This window comes from Alternaria metachromatica, assembly GCF_023757995.1.
Source record: "Alternaria metachromatica strain BMP 0045 chromosome Unknown scaffold_5, whole genome shotgun sequence".
NCBI classification, from domain to species: Eukaryota; Fungi; Ascomycota; class Dothideomycetes; order Pleosporales; family Pleosporaceae; genus Alternaria; species Alternaria metachromatica.
This window is the reverse complement of record NW_026055496.1, coordinates 682,600-703,451: the sequence shown is the minus strand read 5'-3', so window position 1 is coordinate 703,451 and position 20,852 is coordinate 682,600. Positions and strand designations below refer to the sequence as shown.

Genomic DNA, 20,852 nt, shown 5'->3' with positions numbered 1-20,852 from the left:
CGTTCGATAAGATTATTGCCAAGCTCACCCGAACCTGATTCGTAGGCCTCTACCACCCTCATCCTCACATGGTTTTTCATCCCATGCGTCTTTGTCCCCGGCAGGACTCCTCTGCAACATCATGGTCTTCCCATTGGCTCCGCGACAGTGGAAACATCATACAATATGACTTCGGCGGAGCAAAGCTCGCATACATTCCTCAGCATACCATCAATCAAGTTGCCTCCGACGAGAACATCAGAGCTGTCATCTCGTTCGACGATAGCCTCAGTGACTGTAGCTCCGACACCAAAAATGGCCTTATCACCAAGATTATCCTATCAGGGAGACGAGTATTTGTCATCTGCATTCTGGGCAAGATCTCAATGAAGTATCTCCGGGTGTTGCTCGAAGAAGATCATGTTACGGACTCTGAACTTCCTATAGCAGAGAAGAGGATCACCTCAGGATTTGCAAATTCACCTTACCTCCTCGCAAGCTTCCTCCGCGCCCAATTTCGACTGGAGGGTCTATCTCAGATGCCAACACAGGGACGATTTCATCAGCAAATCGATGAAGCCCACACTGTCCCTATCTCCGTCAAAAGTAGTCTATACGATAGCCTACAGTCGCACGTCTACGAGATGCAGATCATGTTTCCGGGGACTAATTTTCCTTTACCCCCAGGCCAAGATCTCGTCATCAAGAAAGCATGTTCATATGCAACCAAATGCGTTACGGAGCGCAAATTCCTCCAAGCGCTTGCCAACAACGATATCTCACATCCACATATTGTGACTTCCTACACTGGTTTTTGGTTCAGGACAGCACAGTACGTCGTCAGCGAGCGCGGCTCAGGAAACCTTTTGAAGTTCATGACGAAGTATACTGACGGCGCTCAAGCGCGTCTTAACTACGACTGGGTTGTTCATCAGTTCATGGGCCTCGCAGACGCTCTCGCAAAGATACACGGGCCTACTACGAAAGGTAATACTGGGTTTTACCGCAACATCAATCTCGACAATATCCTTGTTTTCGCCAAGAACGATCTGAACCTGCAAGACAGCACTCTGAAGTTCTGCGGCTGGGGCTATGCAAGAATGACTGATGGAGAACGGAATGAAGAGACGAGTGAAGCATCATGTGAACAAGCAAGCGACGAGTCGATTATTGGAGCCTACAATGAACACAAACCGTCGGAGGTCATTCGTGGCTGGAACATCGCAGTGTCTCGTGACATCAGGTGCTTAGGGCTGGCCTTTCTCGAAGTACTCGTATGGTTCCACGAGGGTGAGGTCAAGATGAGTGACTTCGTGAAGCAGCACCGATACCGTTGGATTGATGCTCCTCCAGGAGGGATTGCACGTACCGTCCAGCAGAAGATGAAAGAGATTGGCGATAGAGGTGCTGAGTGGAAGACTCTGGTCGATATCATCGGCCAAATGCTACAGGTGGACGTGGTGAATACTAGCAGAGCAAGTGATGTAGTCACTGCCCTGGGCAGCCTCTTAAACACTTAGTAGGTCGAGAACTCTTGGAAATGCGTTTATGAAGCTCACTCAAAGATCAAGCACTTTTATGGTGAGTCTCATCCCGTTCATTCTGCGATGTTTCCTTTGTTCGTGCAGCTCTAGTTTACGGGAATGGCAGGTTCACAAATTCTCAATTTCAACACTATACCCTCCACATTATCTTAACTCTTGTGATCAATACGCCCGTCAACTTCTTTCCTGTCATGTGGATATTATGCTCTATGATCACGAGCCTCCCGCATGTCACATAAACAATACTGCAACGAAATACCACCTTCAATTGCGTTGTCAGACACTCATTCACCCACAAACAACAATCACTTCAGATTCATGTGAGCTCACCATGAGTGCAGACTTGGTGTTTGGTGATTGTTGAACAACAGAGGTCATAAAGAAGCCCACTGAATGCTACGCATATCCTCTCCAATACCTCATTCCTTGTTCTATCGCACCACTCCTGTTTCATTATGGGAAAGCCTCTAAAGGACTACAATGATATAATGGCAGCGTGTAGGACCCGGCTGGTCACCAACACTACCACCGCAAAATTCGGCGACAAGACATTCGAATTCTTTCCGTTGACAACCATTCGGCAAGTCGCTTCTGCAGGCAGCATCAGTGGTATTTTCCACTTCTCCGGGCTGGACACCGACACGGTGTACGAACTGAAGAATAGGATCCGGTCAGGCGGTGAGCGTTTGTTTGCTCTCGCTATATACTGCGGTCTCTCGCCACCTGACGTACTCTTCGTCTTGACAAACCACAATGATGATGCCCTTCCTTTCTCGCCAAAAGACTGGCTTGGGGTGACCGAAGAACAATCAGACTCGGTCTACAGTACTATTTGCGACGCACAACATCTCTTTACTGTCCCTGAACTTCAAGAATCTCAATACAGGACCGATCTCACGGGTCATGCCATTCCGATCGAATTCAACAGAGGTGTCAACCCCGACGTTGGCGAAGGTTCCGGAGGGAAAGTCTACAAAGCCAGAATCCACAACAGCTGTGCTTCCTTTTTACGAGAGTCCCAGGGCGCCCACGACTGGTCTAGATATCTTGCACTCAAAGTCAGCAAATTTCGGGAAGACGCTGAGCGGGAATGCGATTTCCTCGAGAGTTTGGCTCGTTCTCCAGGCTCCCACGAGCACATCACTACATTCTACACTGGCTTCGTATTCGAGAAAAAGATATACCTTATCGCGGAGCTAGCGGATGGTAATTTGGATGAGTTCATGGCGAAGTACCCTGAACGCCGGGCTGTCAAAGATCTGGATCGTGATTGGCTTTTGGCACAGCTCTGGGGCCTTGCGAGTGCTCTAGACGTTCTTCACGGTCATATGACATACCACCATCACGATATCAAGCCTGCCAATATCCTAGTATTCAACGATCCTGCCGCTAACGTGAAACACAGGTTGAAGTTCACCGACTTCGGCTCCGCAGGCTTTGCCGGGTGTATCGATGCGACCGGACGTAGTGCAAAATCGAAGATCAAAGGCAACACACCGACGCTACCACCGGAGACGTACAAGAACGGGTCAAGCTCTCGCCCGCATGATGTTTGGTCGCTAGGATGTGTCTTCCTCGACATTTTGGTGTGGTATTGGAAAGGCTGGGAACATCTGAAGAAGTTTCGTTCCCAGGTGGAGGAAGAGAGCGTAGCTTGGTGCTATTATACTGTAGAGGATGGGAATATGACGAGAACTGAGGCAGTTTCGGCTGCTCTAGATAAGCTTGGGCCGACTGAAGCGGAACTCGTTCATGTCATACAAGACATGCTGGAGATCGATCCAGGTTGTCGACCGAACGCAGCCAGTGTGTTGGAGAGACTGGGCGCGGTAGATTAGCAGTTACGTGAACTCGGATACTTAGCTGAGAAGGAGTTTTCAAATCCTTCACATATACACCCGTTACCGTTCCGTGTTTTGATTTATTTGAAATGTTCCAGAGGAAAAGCATCTTGAAGAGGCAGGTTCCACGTTATCGCTTGTCGAAGGCGCTCAACCCTAAGATACGAGTAGACTGGCCGTATGATGTGATGCGTCTGAGAATCACCACACTCCACCTGGGCATGCCCGAGGTGCTAGTCTAATGCTCGATTTATCGACCGAGCTAATTCCGACAGCAACCAACAATGTGGCGTATGTACACCCGTACACAAGAAATGGCCATCCTTTTTGAGACCGCACAACAAACCTTCGGACGAACTACGTGTCCTCGAGCCTGATCAATCCTATTCCACAGAGATGAGATACCCAGGGCTAATTCGGTACGGCTCGTGGCAGCGGTAACTGTTCGTATGGCGCAAGCGTGCGTACTGGTGAGAGCCGCACGTAAAAGGATGCTCGATTCGCATCATGCTCAGAGTGCGAAAAACAGCGCATTCAGAGATTGTACCACGTGGATGACCGATTGCTGGTGGTTGCTGAAACCCTTAAAAGCTGCGTCGTTCATGAGATACGCTGGAAGGTAGCCTACTTGGTGGCCACGAATAGATATATACCTTTGACCGGAAAATTGCAGTACGGCTGATGTTCTAAGGCGTCCCGTTCATGTTTGAACTTCGTTGTATTTATCCGTTCTGATACCTGGACGAGACCGGACGGCTGAAGAATAACGAAGTGAATCAATCAATCTGCTTCACCTCGCAGCAGCGTTTGATAGGTATCTCGCCGAAACTGCGCGAAGACCCGAAGAGCAGCGACCCCTCTCGCTGCCTCCATACTGGCCTGAACGTATTCCCGGCCTTCGTGACGTCCCGATCGCGAGAAACCAGTGTCATGATGAGCTAGTCATCAGATATCGACGATGTAATGCTCCAGCAGGTGGGGTGGACCTAGGTTGCACTGCATTTTGGTGTCGGAAAATCCAAACCCGACGTTGACGAGGCGATCGAGGTCTCGTTAGACCGTACGCCTCCTCCAGGTTGCCGGCTAAAGTCTAGTGATGAAACGGAGCCTCAACTGGTGCCGAGCCTAATGTTGGTATATTGCGGTACTGCCCTTTGATGACATGTTGAGCTGCGTGTAGGAAACATGATGCCGATGCTGTCCACGGAGGTTGTCGATAGCTGTAGTGGATGCACAGTTTTCTGGTCGATGCCTGGGTAATAACAGCACTTGTGCGAATTTCCTGCTCTTTCCGAGAGATTGCGGGCACAGGTCTCTACACGAGATACGCCGGTGGCCCATTACTCCACTACTCTCGAGCGCGGGATGCCGCTCATGGTAAAGCCGGTAGGGCTGAAGTTTGCGATGCGACGCCTCCACTGTATTGCGGGTGCAGCCTCGTGCAGTTCCAGAGCCAGCCTCGCACAAGCGGTGCGCCTATAGGGAGTACCGATATACGCCTATCCGAGTACCAAGCTCGTATCTGTGGTGTTGTTGCTGGGCATTTCAAGCCTCGAGGCGTAGATATGGTATTCGGTTGTCGCCTCAGGCCTTGGATGTCACTACGACAGACGCTACCCCCCATTCTCCACCAATCCCCACAGATTCGCGTCAGCAATAGACGAAGGCGATGGAGGTGATATACTTGGCGCACGAATACCTTGACTGATGGCAAATCAAGTGATTGGTGCGAAATTGGCGGCTTTTGCGACGGTATGGCGAGTCTACGGATAAATTCGAGCTCCAGCTATCGGCGAGCGCACCACGGTGCCCGCGCTGGTCCGTTCACTATCCTACTGCCCCGAGCAAGCAACGCCTAGTGGCCTTCCTAACGGCATATTCACCGTCCAGCCATAGGACGGCTTTAGAGCCAACAGACGCGCGGGTTTTACGGAAGCTTGGTGCTTCCACCTGCTCTTGACATGGTACTATCTCACTATCTTCAAACCTCACACACATCGCGATTAAATCCAGACCTGGTCCTGCATCCCACCACCCCACGGATGAATCTACAGCGCTCAGTCTGAGACGTCTGTATTTCTCCAGACACAGCCCCCACCACCGCCTCACACTTTTCGACGTTTCGGAAATGGTAGCGACGGTTGCCGGAGTCCGCCAGTTGTATACCGCCCGTCGCATCCTCGCCGAGATCCAGCATCGCATCAACGGCTTCAACACGTACGGTTAACACTACTAAGCAGAACAGCGCACAACTCTACTCACCCATGGCCACCATGGTGCAAACCGGGAGCGTGACCACCTCCCGTCTCAAGGAAGGCGCGGTCATAGACGTGCAGGAGATCCCGAACGGCGCCCGGCCGGCGCTGTTGATCCTGCATAATGAAGGCGAGGAGGACATTGTGGGCATCTTTGCGGATGTCCTGGGCCAGAAATGGGAGTCGGCGACATCCATGGACGAAGCGCTGGCAGGACCACGGGAGACGGTTTACGGGCTAAGCAGCGGGCTGGCCAAAACACAACTGGACGCTTGGGACCGCTCTCGGTTGTTGATCAACACACATCGAGTGGACGGCGGTCATGAACTGGACGAGAGCATCACCGACCGATGCGACTACGAATACCTCTACACGCGCGCGCCCTTTTTCCGTCGCGACGTGTCGCGATACCTCTCTTTTGTCCTGGGCCAGATCGGGCCCCACCGCGACCTCACCAAGAAGGCGCGCACGACGCTGATATCGACGACGTTCCCCGATGTGCACGCTGCACTGCCCAATCTTGACATCCTGTCGGTCGGCGCGGATGCCATCGAGATCCGAGTCGACCTGCTGGAGGAGCCTCTACCAGATGGAACGGTCAGCAAGATACCCAGCTTGAAGTATGTCGGCGAGCAAGTCATGGTGCTGCGTCAACGCACGGAGCTGCCAATCATCTTCACTACGAGGTGCACCAAAGAAAATGGCCGGTTCCCGATGGACGACCCCTCCCTGTTCTACCGATACCTTGCGCGCGCGATACAATGGGGTTGCGAATACATTGATGTGGAATTGTGGCTGCCAGAGGAGATTAGGAGGAAGCTGGCCGAGAACAAGGCGTGCACCAAGATCATCTCGGCGTTCCACGACTTTTCGGGCAGCTTCAAGTGGACCTCGCCTGAAACACAGCGCCTGTTCGAGATGGGAGCGGTGTATGGGGACATTGTCAAGATGTACGCACTGGTCAATTCGATGCAGGAGAACTACGAGCTGGAATATTTCCGGTCGACTATTCAAGCCAAGTATCCTCATCCTCCCTTCTCTGGCCTCAATATGGGCCCCATGGGCCAGCTATCAAGGACGCTGAACAAAATATTCACTCCGATTACTCATCCACTGTTACCCATGATTGCGGCGCCTGGCCAACTAAGCGCAGCCGAAATTAACGCAGCGCTCCACACAATGGGCCAGATGCCTAAGCAGGACATCTACGGCATCGGCAGTTTTCGATCAACGTCGCAAGCCATGTTCTTTGAGAAGTGTTTCAACGAGCTTAGTCTGCCACATTCGTTCGGTTTTGCAGAAAGAGCTCCGAAGGCTTCGATCGAGCACATTCTCCGACGCAACAACTTTGGCGGTGCCTACATCAACCCGCCGTTGGCAGCCTCGGCGCCGTACCTGCCTTCCCTTTCGAATGCTGCCCGGGCCATCGGACAAGTTGATACAGTGTTAGTGCCTCCCGGGACCGGCAGCGCCTCCTTCATAGGAGACAACACGCGGTGGAAGGGTATACGTGCGACACTGACTCGCGACTTTGTCCCGTCGGCGTACAGTGGACAGGCAGCATTGCTGCTCGCCAGTAACGAGGCTGATGCGTCAGCGTCGATATTCGCACTGAAAAATCTAGGGATCGGGCCTATATATACCATAGGGTTCAAGTCCCACGGGCCCTTATCTACTGACGTGTCACCGGTACGATCGGTAGAGGACGTGAAGCGGCTGCAGCAGCCATTCGTTATCATCTCGGCTCTGCCTGCTGAGAAGTCGCTACTGGTGGTGCCCCTGCTGAAGCACTACAGGGTTGGCGGAAGGAATGGAAGCCCCAACGGACATGGGTGCACAGGAACGAAGGCTGCAGGCAAGGTGTTCGTTGACTTGGCCAGTGGACCCCGAAAGGCCGACCCGTTGGCAATCGCGACGTCGGCGGGATGGACAGCGTATGGCATTGCGGACGTCTCAGCGTGGACGACGGTTGAAACGATCCGGAAGCTCGTGGGGCAGAACGTGTGTTATGACTTTGTACGTCTGGCGTCCGGAAGGGGGCATTTTTAAATCAGCAATTAGCAATGAGCAATGTACATTTGATGATTGATATGTCTTCACATGCAGCGTGACAGGAGCGAGGCAGCCGTGGCACCAGGGATGGCGGGTGGCTCTTGATGACGGGGACGGGGCCCTCGTGGAAGCTGTAACCGGGGACGGGGCAGCAGCTAGCACTAGGGCGGGGCACGTGATTGGGCGGCGGGCGATACCCCAGATTTTCTAGAACACATTGGTGCAGTCCGGCGCTACAGGCTGCAGCTACGCCGAGACGAGCTGGGTGCGTGCGACGGGCGCAATCTACGTGCCAAATTGCCAGTAGCTGCATGGCTGAGAACCGAGGCACGGTGCGCCGTCTGGGACGGCATGCGATGGGCGATTTCCTGACGTGCGGCTAGCCTCTTACCCCAGTGGCCTCATGATGGCCGTGTTTTTGCTACTCGACTCGGCCCAACGGTTCCAAGCCTCGCTCGTCTGCATGGGCTGCTCTACCGCGCATGGCTAGATACCCCGAGATCGTCGTCACGCGTCCAAAGCTCCCCAGCGGTTCCATCACTACCTCTTCCTAGTCACTGCACACGCTGAGTCGCATCCGAGTGGGCGCGCACTCCCGCCAGAGCAAGCCTCGCCGTCCGCGCACCCCCTGCCTGTCTCCACTGCCATAGGCCTTAATTTGAACCTACATCTCACGCCGTGCTGGGGCGTGCTTTCTTCTTCCTACCGTCCAGTTCGCCATCATCAACATCACTTGCAGCCAGAGAATGCTTCTGGTCCACCGCCCTGTAGCGTCGCCATGTCCACCGAAGTTTCCCAGTCACTGGCCGCAATGGCAAGGCCGCAGATTGGCATCGACCGACTACCCGCCCGCCGCGTCTCCAACGAGCCCCGCGAGGCCATGAACTGCAAAAGCTGTCGAAAGCGAAAGGTAGTGCCTGTCTGCTTTTTTCGTCGTGTTCACGTGCTAACCGAAAATCAAGATCAAGTGCAATCGCACACGGCCGACCTGTGAAGCCTGTCAAGTGTTCAACTGCCCGTGTATATACGGTATGCTCCACCCGCAACACTACGCGAGTGCATCCAAACATGGACTGACAGCCACTTTCAGACGCTGTTCCCAAGAAGAGAGGCCCTAAGACCGACGTTCTCGAGGCCCTCTTGAAACGTGTCGACGGCCTGGAGAAGCGCTTGGTTTCCGAAGGCAAGAGCGATGACCCAACCGAGACCGACCCCACCTCCCAGGACAGCACCACCTCAGCCGACGTCAAACGAAAAGATCTCGCATCCTCACAATCGCCGCATGCGTCCACGCCCCGTCGCGCGAGTGGCACCAACCATGCAAACCAGTTGATGTCGCCCATCGAGCCAAGGTACCTACTAGCAGCCCGCCATTCTCGCCCCTGGACGTTGCTAACAGCATCTAGTATACAGTCTCCGACCCTGGCTCCCGACCTACTTCTAGACACCTATTTCGCCAGAATCCATGGAAAGCCCTACTACATCCTGGACGAGTCGACCACGAGACAGCGACTGCAGGCCAATCAGCTTCCCGGCCACTTAGCCTATGCTATTTACGCCGTGAGTGCCAGGTACGATTCGCCCATCCCTGAGTATTCTTCATCGCAATTAATATATGTACCCCAGATATGCACCCCACTTCGGAGGATACAGCTCTGCAGTGCGCATCGGGCAAGAGTATGCCCGTCGCGCTCGGCTGGAACTCGAGATAGATGAGCCCTCTATCGAAACCCTGCAGACGCTCATGCTCCTCTCGCAAGCAAGCTTCCAGCTGGGCAAGGGCAAGAAGACCTTCATGCTGCTAAGTACGAAGTCACTACTGTCTACACTTTGCGCAAGACTGACTCCGCTCTCAAGATTCTGCCATCAGCATGGCCTTTGCGCTCGATCTGCATCGCGAACTACCGACCGGCATCAAGGTCACACCCGCCGAACGCGAAGGACGACGCCGGCTCTTCTGGTCATGTTACCTCATGGACCGCTTCGCTGCAACCGGCTCTAAGCGACCCTCGTTAATTGCGGATGAATCGATTGTGCTACGATTACCGAGCTGGCAGCTGCACTCTGGCGCAATGCTAATAGACGGAGACTACTTTCCAAACGGATGCAATTTGCAGTTCATGGGCGGCACTGGAAAAGGTGGACAAGGAAGCATGGGTATGCTCATTGGCATAGCTCGCATCCTGGGCATAACAAACCGCTACCTTGCAGCGGGTGGTGTTAAAGGCGATTCACATTTCCCTTGGCACTCATTATCCAACCTATCCAAAATTCGCCAAGAGCTCGACATATGGGCATCGGAGACGCAGGACACTTTCACCTCTATCGAAGCTCTCTTTGGCCAACCCGACAGCACCATACTTGTTCTCAGCAAGTTGATCTACCATCTCATACATTGCCTCATCTACCGGCCTTTCCTCCCTGTGGACCTGGCTGAGCTGTCCGGGACCTCGCAGCACCAACCCTGGCAAATAGAAGCGACCAACTTATGCTTTCTTCATGCCAACGCAATTGCCGAACTCGCCGAGATAGGAAGGGCCTCCTCCATTATAGATTGGCCAGCTTTTGTCGGCTATTGTATATGCACGGCTGGCACCATTCATGTACATGGAGCACATTATCCAGGAAGAGAAGGAGAGGTTTTCTCTGTCAGTGCAGAGTTTCTGTCTCGAGAGATGCAGCAGCTATCCGAGCTTCGTTTTGTTTGGGCTGGGGCCCAGCACCAGCGCGACACGCTGCAAACCATCTACGGATGTCACACAGAGCTAGTCCAGTCGTTGGCGAGCAATCCCATGCGCTATGCTCCGGTCTTCCAACTTGAGGATTTCTTCGACAGATATCCGGGCCAGGTCTTCGACGGAGCGCACATTACGTTTATGGACATTGCGGTCGAATCCATTCAAGAAGGGTAGAGAGCCAGACCCTTCCCTATATGTTCATAACGCTAATAAACTAGTAGCCTTGCCACTTTTAACATCGAACAACGGAACAACATGTACATGACCAGCGGCGTCATCGGGAACGCTCAGGGCTACCAAAAGCATTCCGCACCCTCACAACAACCACAATACTCCAACGCACACCCGAACAAGAGAAGGAGAGCTACGACTTCATCCTCGAAACCCCAGGCCCAACCACAAGCTATCCCTCCAACACCCACATCAGCCACTCATCCTCCCACTGTCCATACTCACCGACCGTCGGATGCTGGTACCTCGGAGTCAAACTCGAACCCAAGCCCGGGGGACTCTAGAACACATCCTAATGACTCCGGTGCACGGCCTTACACCCCACCATTGCCAAACAACTCCCTGAATCCACCGAATGCTAACGGTGGCGGACTTGCTCTTCCATTCTCGCCGAACTTCTCGTTTTCTCCATTGCCGCAGTTTGCGAGTCTGGCGCCATCACCGGTGTCGCGTGCAGCGAACCTCCACCAAAACCAGGATAACAACCATGCAATTCATTTCGACCCTATGCTGAGCATGCCGACGCCGTACGAGCAGCACCCGACCCCCGGCGCAGGGAGCACATCGGGCACATCGGTGCACACAGACCCTGACAGCAAGGACCCTTTCCTCAGCTTGCTAGAACAACTTGCCGAGAACGAAGTCAGCAGGGGCGGTCCAAGCGAGCTGGACTTTTTCTTGAGCGGACAGAGCACCTGAGCTTACTGCCGCTTGCGCCGAAATCAAGGCGGCGAAGTATGAACACCCGCAATATCACAGCGGAACCGCGGAACGACCGTGCCACGATCATCACAAGGGTTTAAATTTGGTTGTGTCTTCATTTCACAGTACATTTTGTAGTAGCTTCGAGAGCTATCATTTACGGCTCATTGTCGACCGGCTTGGTCCGGTCCGGGGTCTTGCAACCAAAACCAGCGCGGCGCAAAACAGAAGGAGTCGGAATACAGGAAGGCTAGCTTCACAGCCTAGGATCTACGGAAAACGAATGTCACGGCCGCCATATGTAAAAATGTATAATATCATCAATAACAATTGACCAGGTGCTCTCAGAAGAGCAATCGATAACAGTAAGTGCCGTCAGGTCCACATGGACCAGACAATCGTCAAACGAGTTCCACCACCTTGCGGACAAGGTACCGTTGGTTTCCTTAGACGCCCACACCAGAACCTTAGTGTCGGCGTCGAAGTGGAGGCCCGTATTGAGTGCTGTGTGTCATGACGGAGAGCGGCCTCGGTGCCTTTATCGGCAGCTCAGCCGCTAAAGTGCGGAAGCAGGCCATATCGAGTCAACGTGCAGGGTGACGGCTTGGTGTTCGCGTTGACGCTAAGTGTACCCCGGTTCGATGCGCATTAGCGGTGTATCTCGCATACGAGTAACCCGGGGTTCGGCGCTGTCATGGGGGATCTCCAAACACTCGTACCCCAGGGACCTGCCTTGCTTGGGTGGGATGGTCATGAATAGCATCAGATCAAAACACACCACCTCCTTTCTAGCTGTCTAGAACACTGATTGACACGGAGCGGTGAGTCCGTAGCAAGATTCTGGACGCTCGACGCAGGCACGAGGTGTCTGTGCTATGCAGGTCATAGCCGTTTTGGCCCTCCTCTCCGCCGCACTACAGCACAGCAAATGTCTCCACACCGTGGCTTGCAAAAGTGTGTGCGCTTGTAGAGTGCGAATCCGGGGAGCATCGAATCCTTCGTGACGTTAACGCGGAGAACGCGCTTCCGGTGCCTAATGTGCCTACCGACAAAAAATAACGTTTAGGTGCGATGAATCGTCGTCACCGCCGAACCACGTTCTGGAAGGCACAAACTGCCACTCACATGGGCGGAAAGGCGTTCGCGCCACAGGAGACAGCTGCTAGGAACCAGGTTGCTGGCAAAACTCTAAGTGGTGGAACCGAGATTCTCCGCTTTACAGCATTGCGGCATCTACTGCAGGGTCCATTAACGAACGAGAATGATGATATTGTTGGAACGTCAGCAAAGTTCATTTCCTGTCACAAGTCATTTCGTGTGTAGAAGGTGTGCTGGCTAGCTAGTAGCTTAGTTGCGATAGGTTGCAAATGTGGGTCCGATGGTGCCGGTGGTAATGCACGGTGAAGATTCGGACAGCATGCTAGATGATGGTTAGGAAGCCACCCCGCGAAAAGCTCCAAGCGAAGGCGGGGAGGACCCGTTGGTCCTTTGCTGTCAATGCAGGGCTGCCAGGGCTGAGCGGCAAATGAAGTGGGAAATGAGCTTGTGATGAGAATTGGCAAACTCGCATGATCCAGTCGCTAGCGATTGCAGTTTCGCCCCTGCTCACAGGTGCAACATCCTTTACGCCAACCTGAGAACAGGGGCGTAACGGCGCAGGCAAGACTAGTCGGAATTAGTATCGGCAGTAGTATCACTCAGAGGCATATGTGAGTGCGTGGGACAACAAATGAGCCTTGATTCGAGTAGACACATATAGGCCTTGTACGAAAGGATATCAACAATCTACTGAACAACTATGGGAGGTGGCTTTGACCTAAACCTGCCGATACGGATCCGAATTGGATCTTATTTGGATCTCGGCTATGGTAGGCTACTTGGTGAGCTGCGAGGTTGAATCGGTACAACATACAACACGATACAAGATACTCTCTATACACTGACATGCTTGCAATTGTATAGAAAAAGACTGAGCGAGTATGAAATGGGCGGGCTGTGGAGAGTTTCAGATTCTATTGTGAGTACTGAAATTATACAATCTAGCAAGAAGCCCCCTTAGCGTTAATGCTGGACGTGATGGAGCTCATCTAGTCATCGGCTCCCGGTTCTGGTTGTCCTTTCGATTGCGCCGCCTCTGTGTAGACTGTAACAATGGACTGGCATGTTGTCAACCACCTTCAGGGTGACTTGCTCAGCTTGCTGGAAGACCGCCTATAAAGCCTGTTAGATCTTGAATCCTGGCAAATGCTGGGCTACTCACGTTTAGCATTGAGAAGTGCAAGCAGAATCCCTAAATGACCCGCCAGCCTGTTCACAATTGGACCGACTAGGAGTATCTGCGCATCCATTACTCCCTCCAAAATTGCAGCACCCTGCATTGACCGTTGCAGCCGTAATGGCAGTTACGAGTAGAAAACTGAAGAACTGCATCTTAGGAAGTATTGTTAAGGTAAACGAATTCTGATGGTATGGTTTCCGTTGGTACGTATTGGGTGAGGATAGTGAGGTACTTCTAGATGGACTAGAGCTTGAGATATATACATAGGTTACCTCTTTCTCACTTGGCTCGGAACCTCGCGGACATTGTAGGGCCGAGTAGTTAGATGCAAACTTACGAAGTGAGCGAGAATACCCTACTTGGCTTTGTATAGCCACGTCATTCAGCTTATATACACCTAGCAGACGAAAGACTACAGAAATCCGCTACTATTACAGATTGTGCAAATGTCTGTAAAACCTCAAAAAGACTTGCTCTCCAAGCTACAAGAGCTTAGGGCAGATTTATAAGGCCTTAACCGAACTCTGCTCTAGCGGCCTGCGTGTTTCTGATGAAGCAGTGACAGAGAACTGGCTGAGCGAGAGCTTACCGGCAGCTCGGTGGTATCGCGGTACATTACGCCGATGTTGCAGCTGTGGGCAGGGGCTAAACTGCAATCGCTAGCGATGGTACCTAGGTAACGAGCGCCAGCCACGCAATGAAAGCTGCCAGTCTGCCAACTACTCACCTAACTAGCTAGTCGCTGCTTCACATTAATTACATTACAACCCTTGTCGTTGTAGACTGCGACGTTGAGGTGTGATGGATGAGGTGTACGTAGTAGTTATACGTCTAACCATATATCGCACCCGACACCCAGGAACGCCGCTGACTAGAACAACTCTAGAAAACGATGGCCTGACCTATACCACACGTTGATATGAAGCGTATCGTCCACTTACCAGGGTCGCAAAATCGATATGAAGATCGACTATGATCATCCATCTCCATGCAACGCTTCGGGTAAAATCACGCTACGAACGTCAACCCTTTGTGTCTTGCTCACGTACGAGCAAGACTCAGGTACGCACGCATGTGTTGTACACGTAGCGATCGCCCTTGTACACACGCACACCACGAGACGAGAAGCTGCTCGAGTCAATCCTCACCCTGCATGCTCACCCTGCAACGGGCGTTTGGCCAATTTGCCCGTTGCAAAAGCCACCGGCTACAATGTGCCATCAGCGTGCAGTAGACCCTTTTTGCACGGTCGCTCGCTAAAACCCCGGATTCACGTATAGCGTATCGCGCGTGCATTAGTTTCGGTTTGACAATAGGACCCTTTGGCAGTTGATGACAGGTAGGACCTGTGATGGCGGGGGAACAAGCTCTCTCCAAGGTCTTGGGGCTGCAGGGACTCATGTCAGAGGGGTCAGAAGGTCTGGTGCATGTTGGTATTGATCTCCGAGGAGGTGTGGGTGTGGTTTTTGATTCGTCATTGTACTGCATCGGTGTGGCACAGTGGTGAGATACAAGTTTGTCATGCGAAGCAGGTTCGGGAGACAACACGTTGGGAGTGCGAGTGTGTAATTAGCTAGATGATCGTTTCGACTCCTCTGATCTTTGCCAGTATAAGCTATCCCCTCTAATCTATACAGTATCATGCGTCGGACGACTATGCAAGACGCCAACCGGTCTAAGTCATGGTGACGAGTTCTTCGGCCGACACGGGGTGGATAGCCTGCGGGAGAAGCACATGTTAGCATCCATGTTCTCAAACGCCGATTGCACAATGCCGTTCCTTTCCCCCGCAAACGTGGCAGCTGCAGCAGTCGACAGCCGATGCATTGCCGCTTATGCATGCACGGATGCACGACGAAACGGGGATGGAAGGTTGGGTGATTACTTACCACACAGTTGTCAAAGTCCTTCTTCGTGGCACCCATCCTGATCGCCACACCGAACCCTTGCAGGATCTCGCTGCTTCCCTGTCCCAAGATATGCAGACCGACGACCTTCTCGTTTTCGCCCGCGCAGATGATCTTGTAAGCTGTGGGCTGCTTCTCATCGGGGTCCATCATAGCGAAGTACATGGCCTTGAATTCGGTCTTGTAGATTTTGATCTTGTCGCCGTACTTCTCGCGGGCCTCGGGCTCAGTTAGACCGATAGAGCCGATCTCTGGGTGGGCAAAGACGACAGAGGGAATGTTCTCGTATTCGAGGTGTGCCTTGGGCTGGTTGTTGAACAGGCGGTCAGAGAGGCGTCTTCCAGCGGCGATGGCGACGGGGGTGAGTTCGAAACCGCGATCACATACGTCACCGATGGCGTAGATGTTGGGGATAGAGGTGTTTTGGTACTCGTCGGTCACGATGTGGTTCTTGTCGTTGAGCTTGATGCCGAAGTCCTTGATCTTAAGATCTTCAATTTCGGGGTCACGTCCAGTTGCGAAGAGAACTTCTTCGACCTCAACGGTCGACTCATTCTTTGTCTCGTTGTTCTGGTAGGTGACGCGCTTCATGCCGTTGCCAATATCCTCAACCTTTGTAATCTGGGTACCCTTGTAGAGGTTGATACCCTGACGCTCGTACTCTTGAGTTACGGTATCTTGGATCATGGGGTCGAAGGTTCGGAGGAGCTTGTCGCCGCGGATGAAGAAGTGTGTTTTCGAGCCGAGTGCGTGAAGCATGCCAGTCATCTCGACACCGATGTATCCAGCGCCACTCGTTGCAATGCTCTTGGGCTGCTTCTCGAGATCGAAGAAGCCGTCGCTGCTAATGCAGAGGTCCTTGCCAGGAATATCAGGTAGCTTCGGTCGTCCACCGGTCGCGATGAGGATATGCTTCGCCTTGATGCGCTGGGAGCCTCCATCATGAAGCGCAACCTCGACTTCGTCCTTGGCCACAAACTTCGCGCGCCCTCTGAAGTGCTCGATCTCGTCCTTGTTCAGGTTGTTCTCGTAGATGCCGTTCAGTCGCTTGACGTAGTCGTCTCGCTTCTTCTTGAAGTATGGCCAGTCGAACTCTGGTACCCCGCCAACCTTGAAACCGTATGCGGGCGCATCCTTGAAGGTCTCGGCAATCGCTGCTGCGTTCCAAGTAACCTTCTTCGGCACGCAACCGACGTTTACGCAGGTACCTCCGTATCGTGAAGATTCGATCGCGATGACTTTTGCGCCGTGTTTGGCGGCTCGTCGTCCAGAGGCAATACCTCCGCTGCCAATTCCAATTACTAAGTAATCGCACTCCTTGGGTTGCGACGACATGGTGATGCTTGAGGTGGAGAAGTGAGACGAGAGGTTTGATAAGCGTGCGGATGCCACTGCGGTTTGTGAAGGGCGGAAGTGCGTTCGGAGGAGAGAAGTTTGTCCTGTAGATGGAGGGGTAATGGTACGGAGACTCGTCGAGAGAGCTCGCAGTCTAAAGGTAGCTGTTCTTTGCATTAAGATGCAGCGCGGCCGACGGCGGATACTTATGGAGTACGTCAGAATAATTAGATTCCAAAGCTACTACTGCATTCAGAGGCTGGATTGGACGACTTAAGTAATCCAACCACGCAGGTGCAGTATGCGGTATGCGGTATGGCTGCTTTCTGTGCAGGCTAGAAGTTCCAGACCGGGGACGAACAAGACAATGCCTGCGACTATCACGCAATGCTATCTCAGCGACCGATGTGTGTCGCTTGGTAATGCTGCGATTTAAGATTTTGCGATTATGGGAGCAGCCGGCGGTGACGCGATCTCGGCCTTACGCGTGCGGACATCCCGGAGGTGCATGCGCTAGACCGCTTCCAATAGCTACTTGGATCATCGCTTCCAGGCCAGCCCACCTGCGACACACGACTCCACGCAACTTCACGTCGGTCAAGTCAACTGAAGCTCGACAGATGTTGGCAGGAAACCATGCCAGCCTATGAGAGTGGTTCAAACTTTCTCGGATCCTGAATCCTGACTCCTGAAGCATCCACAGTCACCCAAAGAGATCAGACCATCTCCACCACGGACCTTGCGACATTGCCGAGTGTCGCACTCTTAGCTGAAAGCCTTCACACCCACTTCTACCTAACTCAACTACCCTCGTCATGGGTGGTAGGCTTTCCATGCCGAAGGCGGCCGATGGCATGAGCGAAACCTCCAAGCCAACGTCGGCCAATGCGCGAGCCCGTCTTTCACGAGGCGGAGGCATCATCAATGGCCGTGTAAGAGGCTTCTGTCCAGATTTGTAATCCCCACATCGGCTAACACGTCCCAGACCGTCATGGCACCCTTAGCGGCCCTTACCATGGCTGGCCTTCTCTTCGTATATGCCCGGACGTCGATACGCGCGGCGAAGCTCAATGCGAAGAAACATCGAGAGGCAGACGGTGGGCAAATTAGTTGGCACAAGGAGAGCATGAGGCGGCATGGTCAGATGGACAGGCTGGACGATGACAGAGGGACATTCAGCGAAGCTCTCATGGGAGACATTCGTAAGAAGAAACAGCAGAAGGTCGAGGAGAACCAGAAGGCGCCAGTAGAGAGGTCCGATAACGACGCCGAATTGAGGAAGATCATGGGAAAGAAGGACTGATTCCCAAGGAACAGGCAAAGCCCTGATGGTAGCAACGCACGAGGGTCGTTCAGTAGGCCTTGATCTCATGACCAAGAACAAAAACTATAGAAAGGCACATTGACACCTCAATATATGTGTCTACGAACCTCAAGGATCGTTAAACGAAGAATCATTATCATCAGGTTCGTTGCTGTGAGAAGGCCAAGAATGCACCATGCTGCTAATGAAGCTGCACGCGAGCACGTTTAGCGGCTAAGACGTTCACCGGTTTGTTCAGCATTGTCCAACACCAGCAGAGAGGTAAGCTTGGGTACAGCGAATTTAAGTCGATCTACGAACGCGGTCCGCGGCCGGTAGTGTCTTGTCACACGCACCCGGAGCTGATTCACCTATGTGCAGTCTGTTTGATCACGGGCAGGGAAAGCTTAACTTTGGCAATTGAACGCGCCGAAGTAGCACAGCATGACATGGTATATATATTCACAGCGAAACACATGCGCTCGAAAACGCTAGCTGCCGTAATGATAAACTGTGATTTGCCAGAGTTATAGACATGGATGTGTTAAGCTTCACATGTGAGCGCTGGAGCGAACCCCGCATTCAGCTGTGGTAGCTTTCAAACGCGTGCCATGCCACGAGATTTGGTTGAGTGATGGCAGGCGCGATTCAACAGCAAAGTCATGTGCTGGTGTCAAGTTGGGGATCGATTGCCGAGCGCTGGTTGAGGGATATTATAGATAGGTACATGTGCAGGTCGTTGCGTCGATCGTTCGCCTGCGGCCAATGGCTTCATCCTTCCGTGGCCGTTAGACTGTTTCGGGGATGCGAGCTGCACAAAGCGTGAGGTTAACCCCACCATTCCATGACCGCGCTCCGCATCTATACACTCTCGCCAACACCAGCCATTGTCGCCCGACCTTCCTCTCCACCACCAACCTCCGCACTCGACACCAATCGCGCACCCACGTTCCCTCCATCCAGCTTGACGACGCCGCGGTCTTCATGGAGCTTGCCCGGCTGCTGGCCCGATCGCGATTGCCGTAGGAAGACTGCACCGTCTTCCACAGCTAGCGATAGCCAGTATGCCTAAGCAGGACGAGGGGAGGCCAAATGTACAACAGGACATTCCAAATAGACCCAGAGATCTGACCGAGGTTTCAAGAGCCGTCCTGCGCAGCGAGCAGGCCAAGCGATGGACCAAGAAGTACCGCACCGAGGTCGCTGCAAGCTCCAGCAGTCTGCTCTCTACATTTGCGGCTGTATGTGCATCCCTATCAGACACGGCGTCGTCGATTTCGCCAGTGCTGATAGCTTCTAGTATCCTCTCGACTCGGTCAAGACCCGCCTGCAAGCGTACGCCAGCCCCCCAGGCTCACGTAGAACACGGCTAACATGACATAGCTACAAGTTCAACTCCTTCGCCGACTGCGTTCGCCACACCTACAAGACTGAAGGCTTCCATGGCTTCTACCGTGGTATGCCTCACCGCTCACAGCTGCATAGCCAGCACCCGCTAATGTACGCGTCATAGGTGTCTGGTCTCCTCTCGCAAGCATAACCCTCGTCCGCACCGTGTCCTTCTCCATATACCAACGATCCAAGTACGCGCTCGACAATTGGATTTACCAGACTACCGGAAGCTCCCCGCTTGTTATCGCAAATACCCGAGATGCGTGGCCTACGTTTTCGACAATTGCATGCTTCGGGCTGGCAGGTGTCAATGCGGGTGCCGCTATCACGGTAATCGCATGTACGACAGACCTACTGCCGTTTATGCTTCGCTAGCTAATTCAGTCAGGCCCCTTCGAATTGACGAAATTGAGCGCCCAAATTTCCGTATTGATGGCCGAGCGCAACGATGGCGGCGGCAAGAACGAAGCGGTCCGCAAGAGCTACCAGAACTTGGGAACCTGGAAGACGGCACAAAATCTGGTCAAACATCGGGGTTGGACAGGACTGTATTCTGGCTTCCATTTGCATCTACGTGAGCGAGCCGCAGATCGCTGCAAAGACATGCAAGCGCTAACAGGAGACAGTAAGAGATTCCATCGGCACCGGCATCTACTTTGTGACATACGAGAGTGTGAAACAAGTTTTAGCCAACGCGCGCGGTACTTCACCTACACATCCACTGGCTGTAGTCGTGGCTGGTGGACTGTGTGGACTGGTTAGCTGGGCCTGCGTAAGCTTTCGCTTCCTATGGGGTCTTGAATCATGTACTAATAGGTATTGCAGATTTTCCCGATCGACACGGCAAAGAGTATCTACCAGCGAAATTGCCTCGTCGGAGGTAAAGACAAGGCTACGCGTCCTAAGATCCATTTTTTTAGTCGCCGGATGTATCGAGGTGAGCACACCTTCCCAAATTCGCAAGGCTTCTACTGACACAATCAAGGCCTCGGTGTCTCCATGTCTCGTTCCTGCATAGTCAACGCCATTTTCTTTACTGCATTCGAATTCACCAAGAAGCGCATCAACGGCATGTCTTACGACGAGGAGCTGCTTCGTGCCAACGACCTATAGCTAATTCGACATTTCCATATTTGAAGTTTCACTTGTATCTGCATAAGGGCATGGAGTAGGTGCATATTTTGCTTGTATGCAAGTGGATATGTAGATTATCCTGGATCTGAGTATGCAATTACGAGCACAGTACTGAACATGACACACATATTATGCGCCTGGCCTCGAAGTTATTCCCAATC

At 52.9% G+C, this 20,852-nt stretch overlaps 6 protein-coding genes across 6 annotated transcripts; 5 read left to right on the top strand and 1 right to left on the bottom strand.

Moving 5' to 3' along the window:
- Positions 1 to 68: 68 nt before the first annotated feature.
- J4E83_003176 (uncharacterized protein) lies at positions 69 to 1,499 on the top strand (the record flags this gene model as incomplete). Its single annotated transcript, XM_049330113.1, has 1 exon — positions 69 to 1,499. The coding sequence occupies one exon, from the start codon at positions 69 to 71 to the stop codon at positions 1,497 to 1,499; it is 1,431 nt and encodes a 476-aa protein (XP_049190609.1).
- A 512-nt stretch (positions 1,500 to 2,011) lies between these two features.
- J4E83_003175 (uncharacterized protein) lies at positions 2,012 to 3,361 on the top strand (the record flags this gene model as incomplete). Its single annotated transcript, XM_049330112.1, has 1 exon — positions 2,012 to 3,361. The coding sequence occupies one exon, from the start codon at positions 2,012 to 2,014 to the stop codon at positions 3,359 to 3,361; it is 1,350 nt and encodes a 449-aa protein (XP_049190608.1).
- Positions 3,362 to 8,449: 5,088 nt separating this feature from the next.
- On the top strand, positions 8,450 to 11,339 carry J4E83_003174 (uncharacterized protein; the record flags this gene model as incomplete). Its single annotated transcript, XM_049330111.1, has 7 exons — positions 8,450 to 8,581; positions 8,634 to 8,700; positions 8,762 to 9,023; positions 9,078 to 9,242; positions 9,298 to 9,476; positions 9,529 to 10,579; positions 10,631 to 11,339. 7 exons carry the CDS (start codon positions 8,450 to 8,452, stop codon positions 11,337 to 11,339), a joined length of 2,565 nt encoding a protein of 854 aa, XP_049190607.1.
- Positions 11,340 to 15,295: 3,956 nt separating this feature from the next.
- J4E83_003173 (uncharacterized protein) lies at positions 15,296 to 16,862 on the bottom strand (the record flags this gene model as incomplete). The annotated part of the gene is made up of 2 exons (XM_049330110.1): positions 15,296 to 15,340; positions 15,510 to 16,862. 2 exons carry the CDS (start codon positions 16,860 to 16,862, stop codon positions 15,296 to 15,298), a joined length of 1,398 nt encoding a protein of 465 aa, XP_049190606.1.
- Positions 16,863 to 17,677: 815 nt separating this feature from the next.
- J4E83_003172 (uncharacterized protein) lies at positions 17,678 to 18,165 on the top strand (the record flags this gene model as incomplete). The annotated part of the gene is made up of 2 exons (XM_049330109.1): positions 17,678 to 17,794; positions 17,848 to 18,165. 2 exons carry the CDS (start codon positions 17,678 to 17,680, stop codon positions 18,163 to 18,165), a joined length of 435 nt encoding a protein of 144 aa, XP_049190605.1.
- Positions 18,166 to 19,229: 1,064 nt separating this feature from the next.
- On the top strand, positions 19,230 to 20,670 carry J4E83_003171 (uncharacterized protein; the record flags this gene model as incomplete). Its single annotated transcript, XM_049330108.1, has 8 exons — positions 19,230 to 19,406; positions 19,466 to 19,500; positions 19,549 to 19,622; positions 19,679 to 19,897; positions 19,946 to 20,131; positions 20,184 to 20,329; positions 20,383 to 20,494; positions 20,543 to 20,670. The coding sequence occupies 8 exons, from the start codon at positions 19,230 to 19,232 to the stop codon at positions 20,668 to 20,670; spliced, it is 1,077 nt and encodes a 358-aa protein (XP_049190604.1).
- Between the last annotated feature and the right edge of the window lie 182 nt (positions 20,671 to 20,852).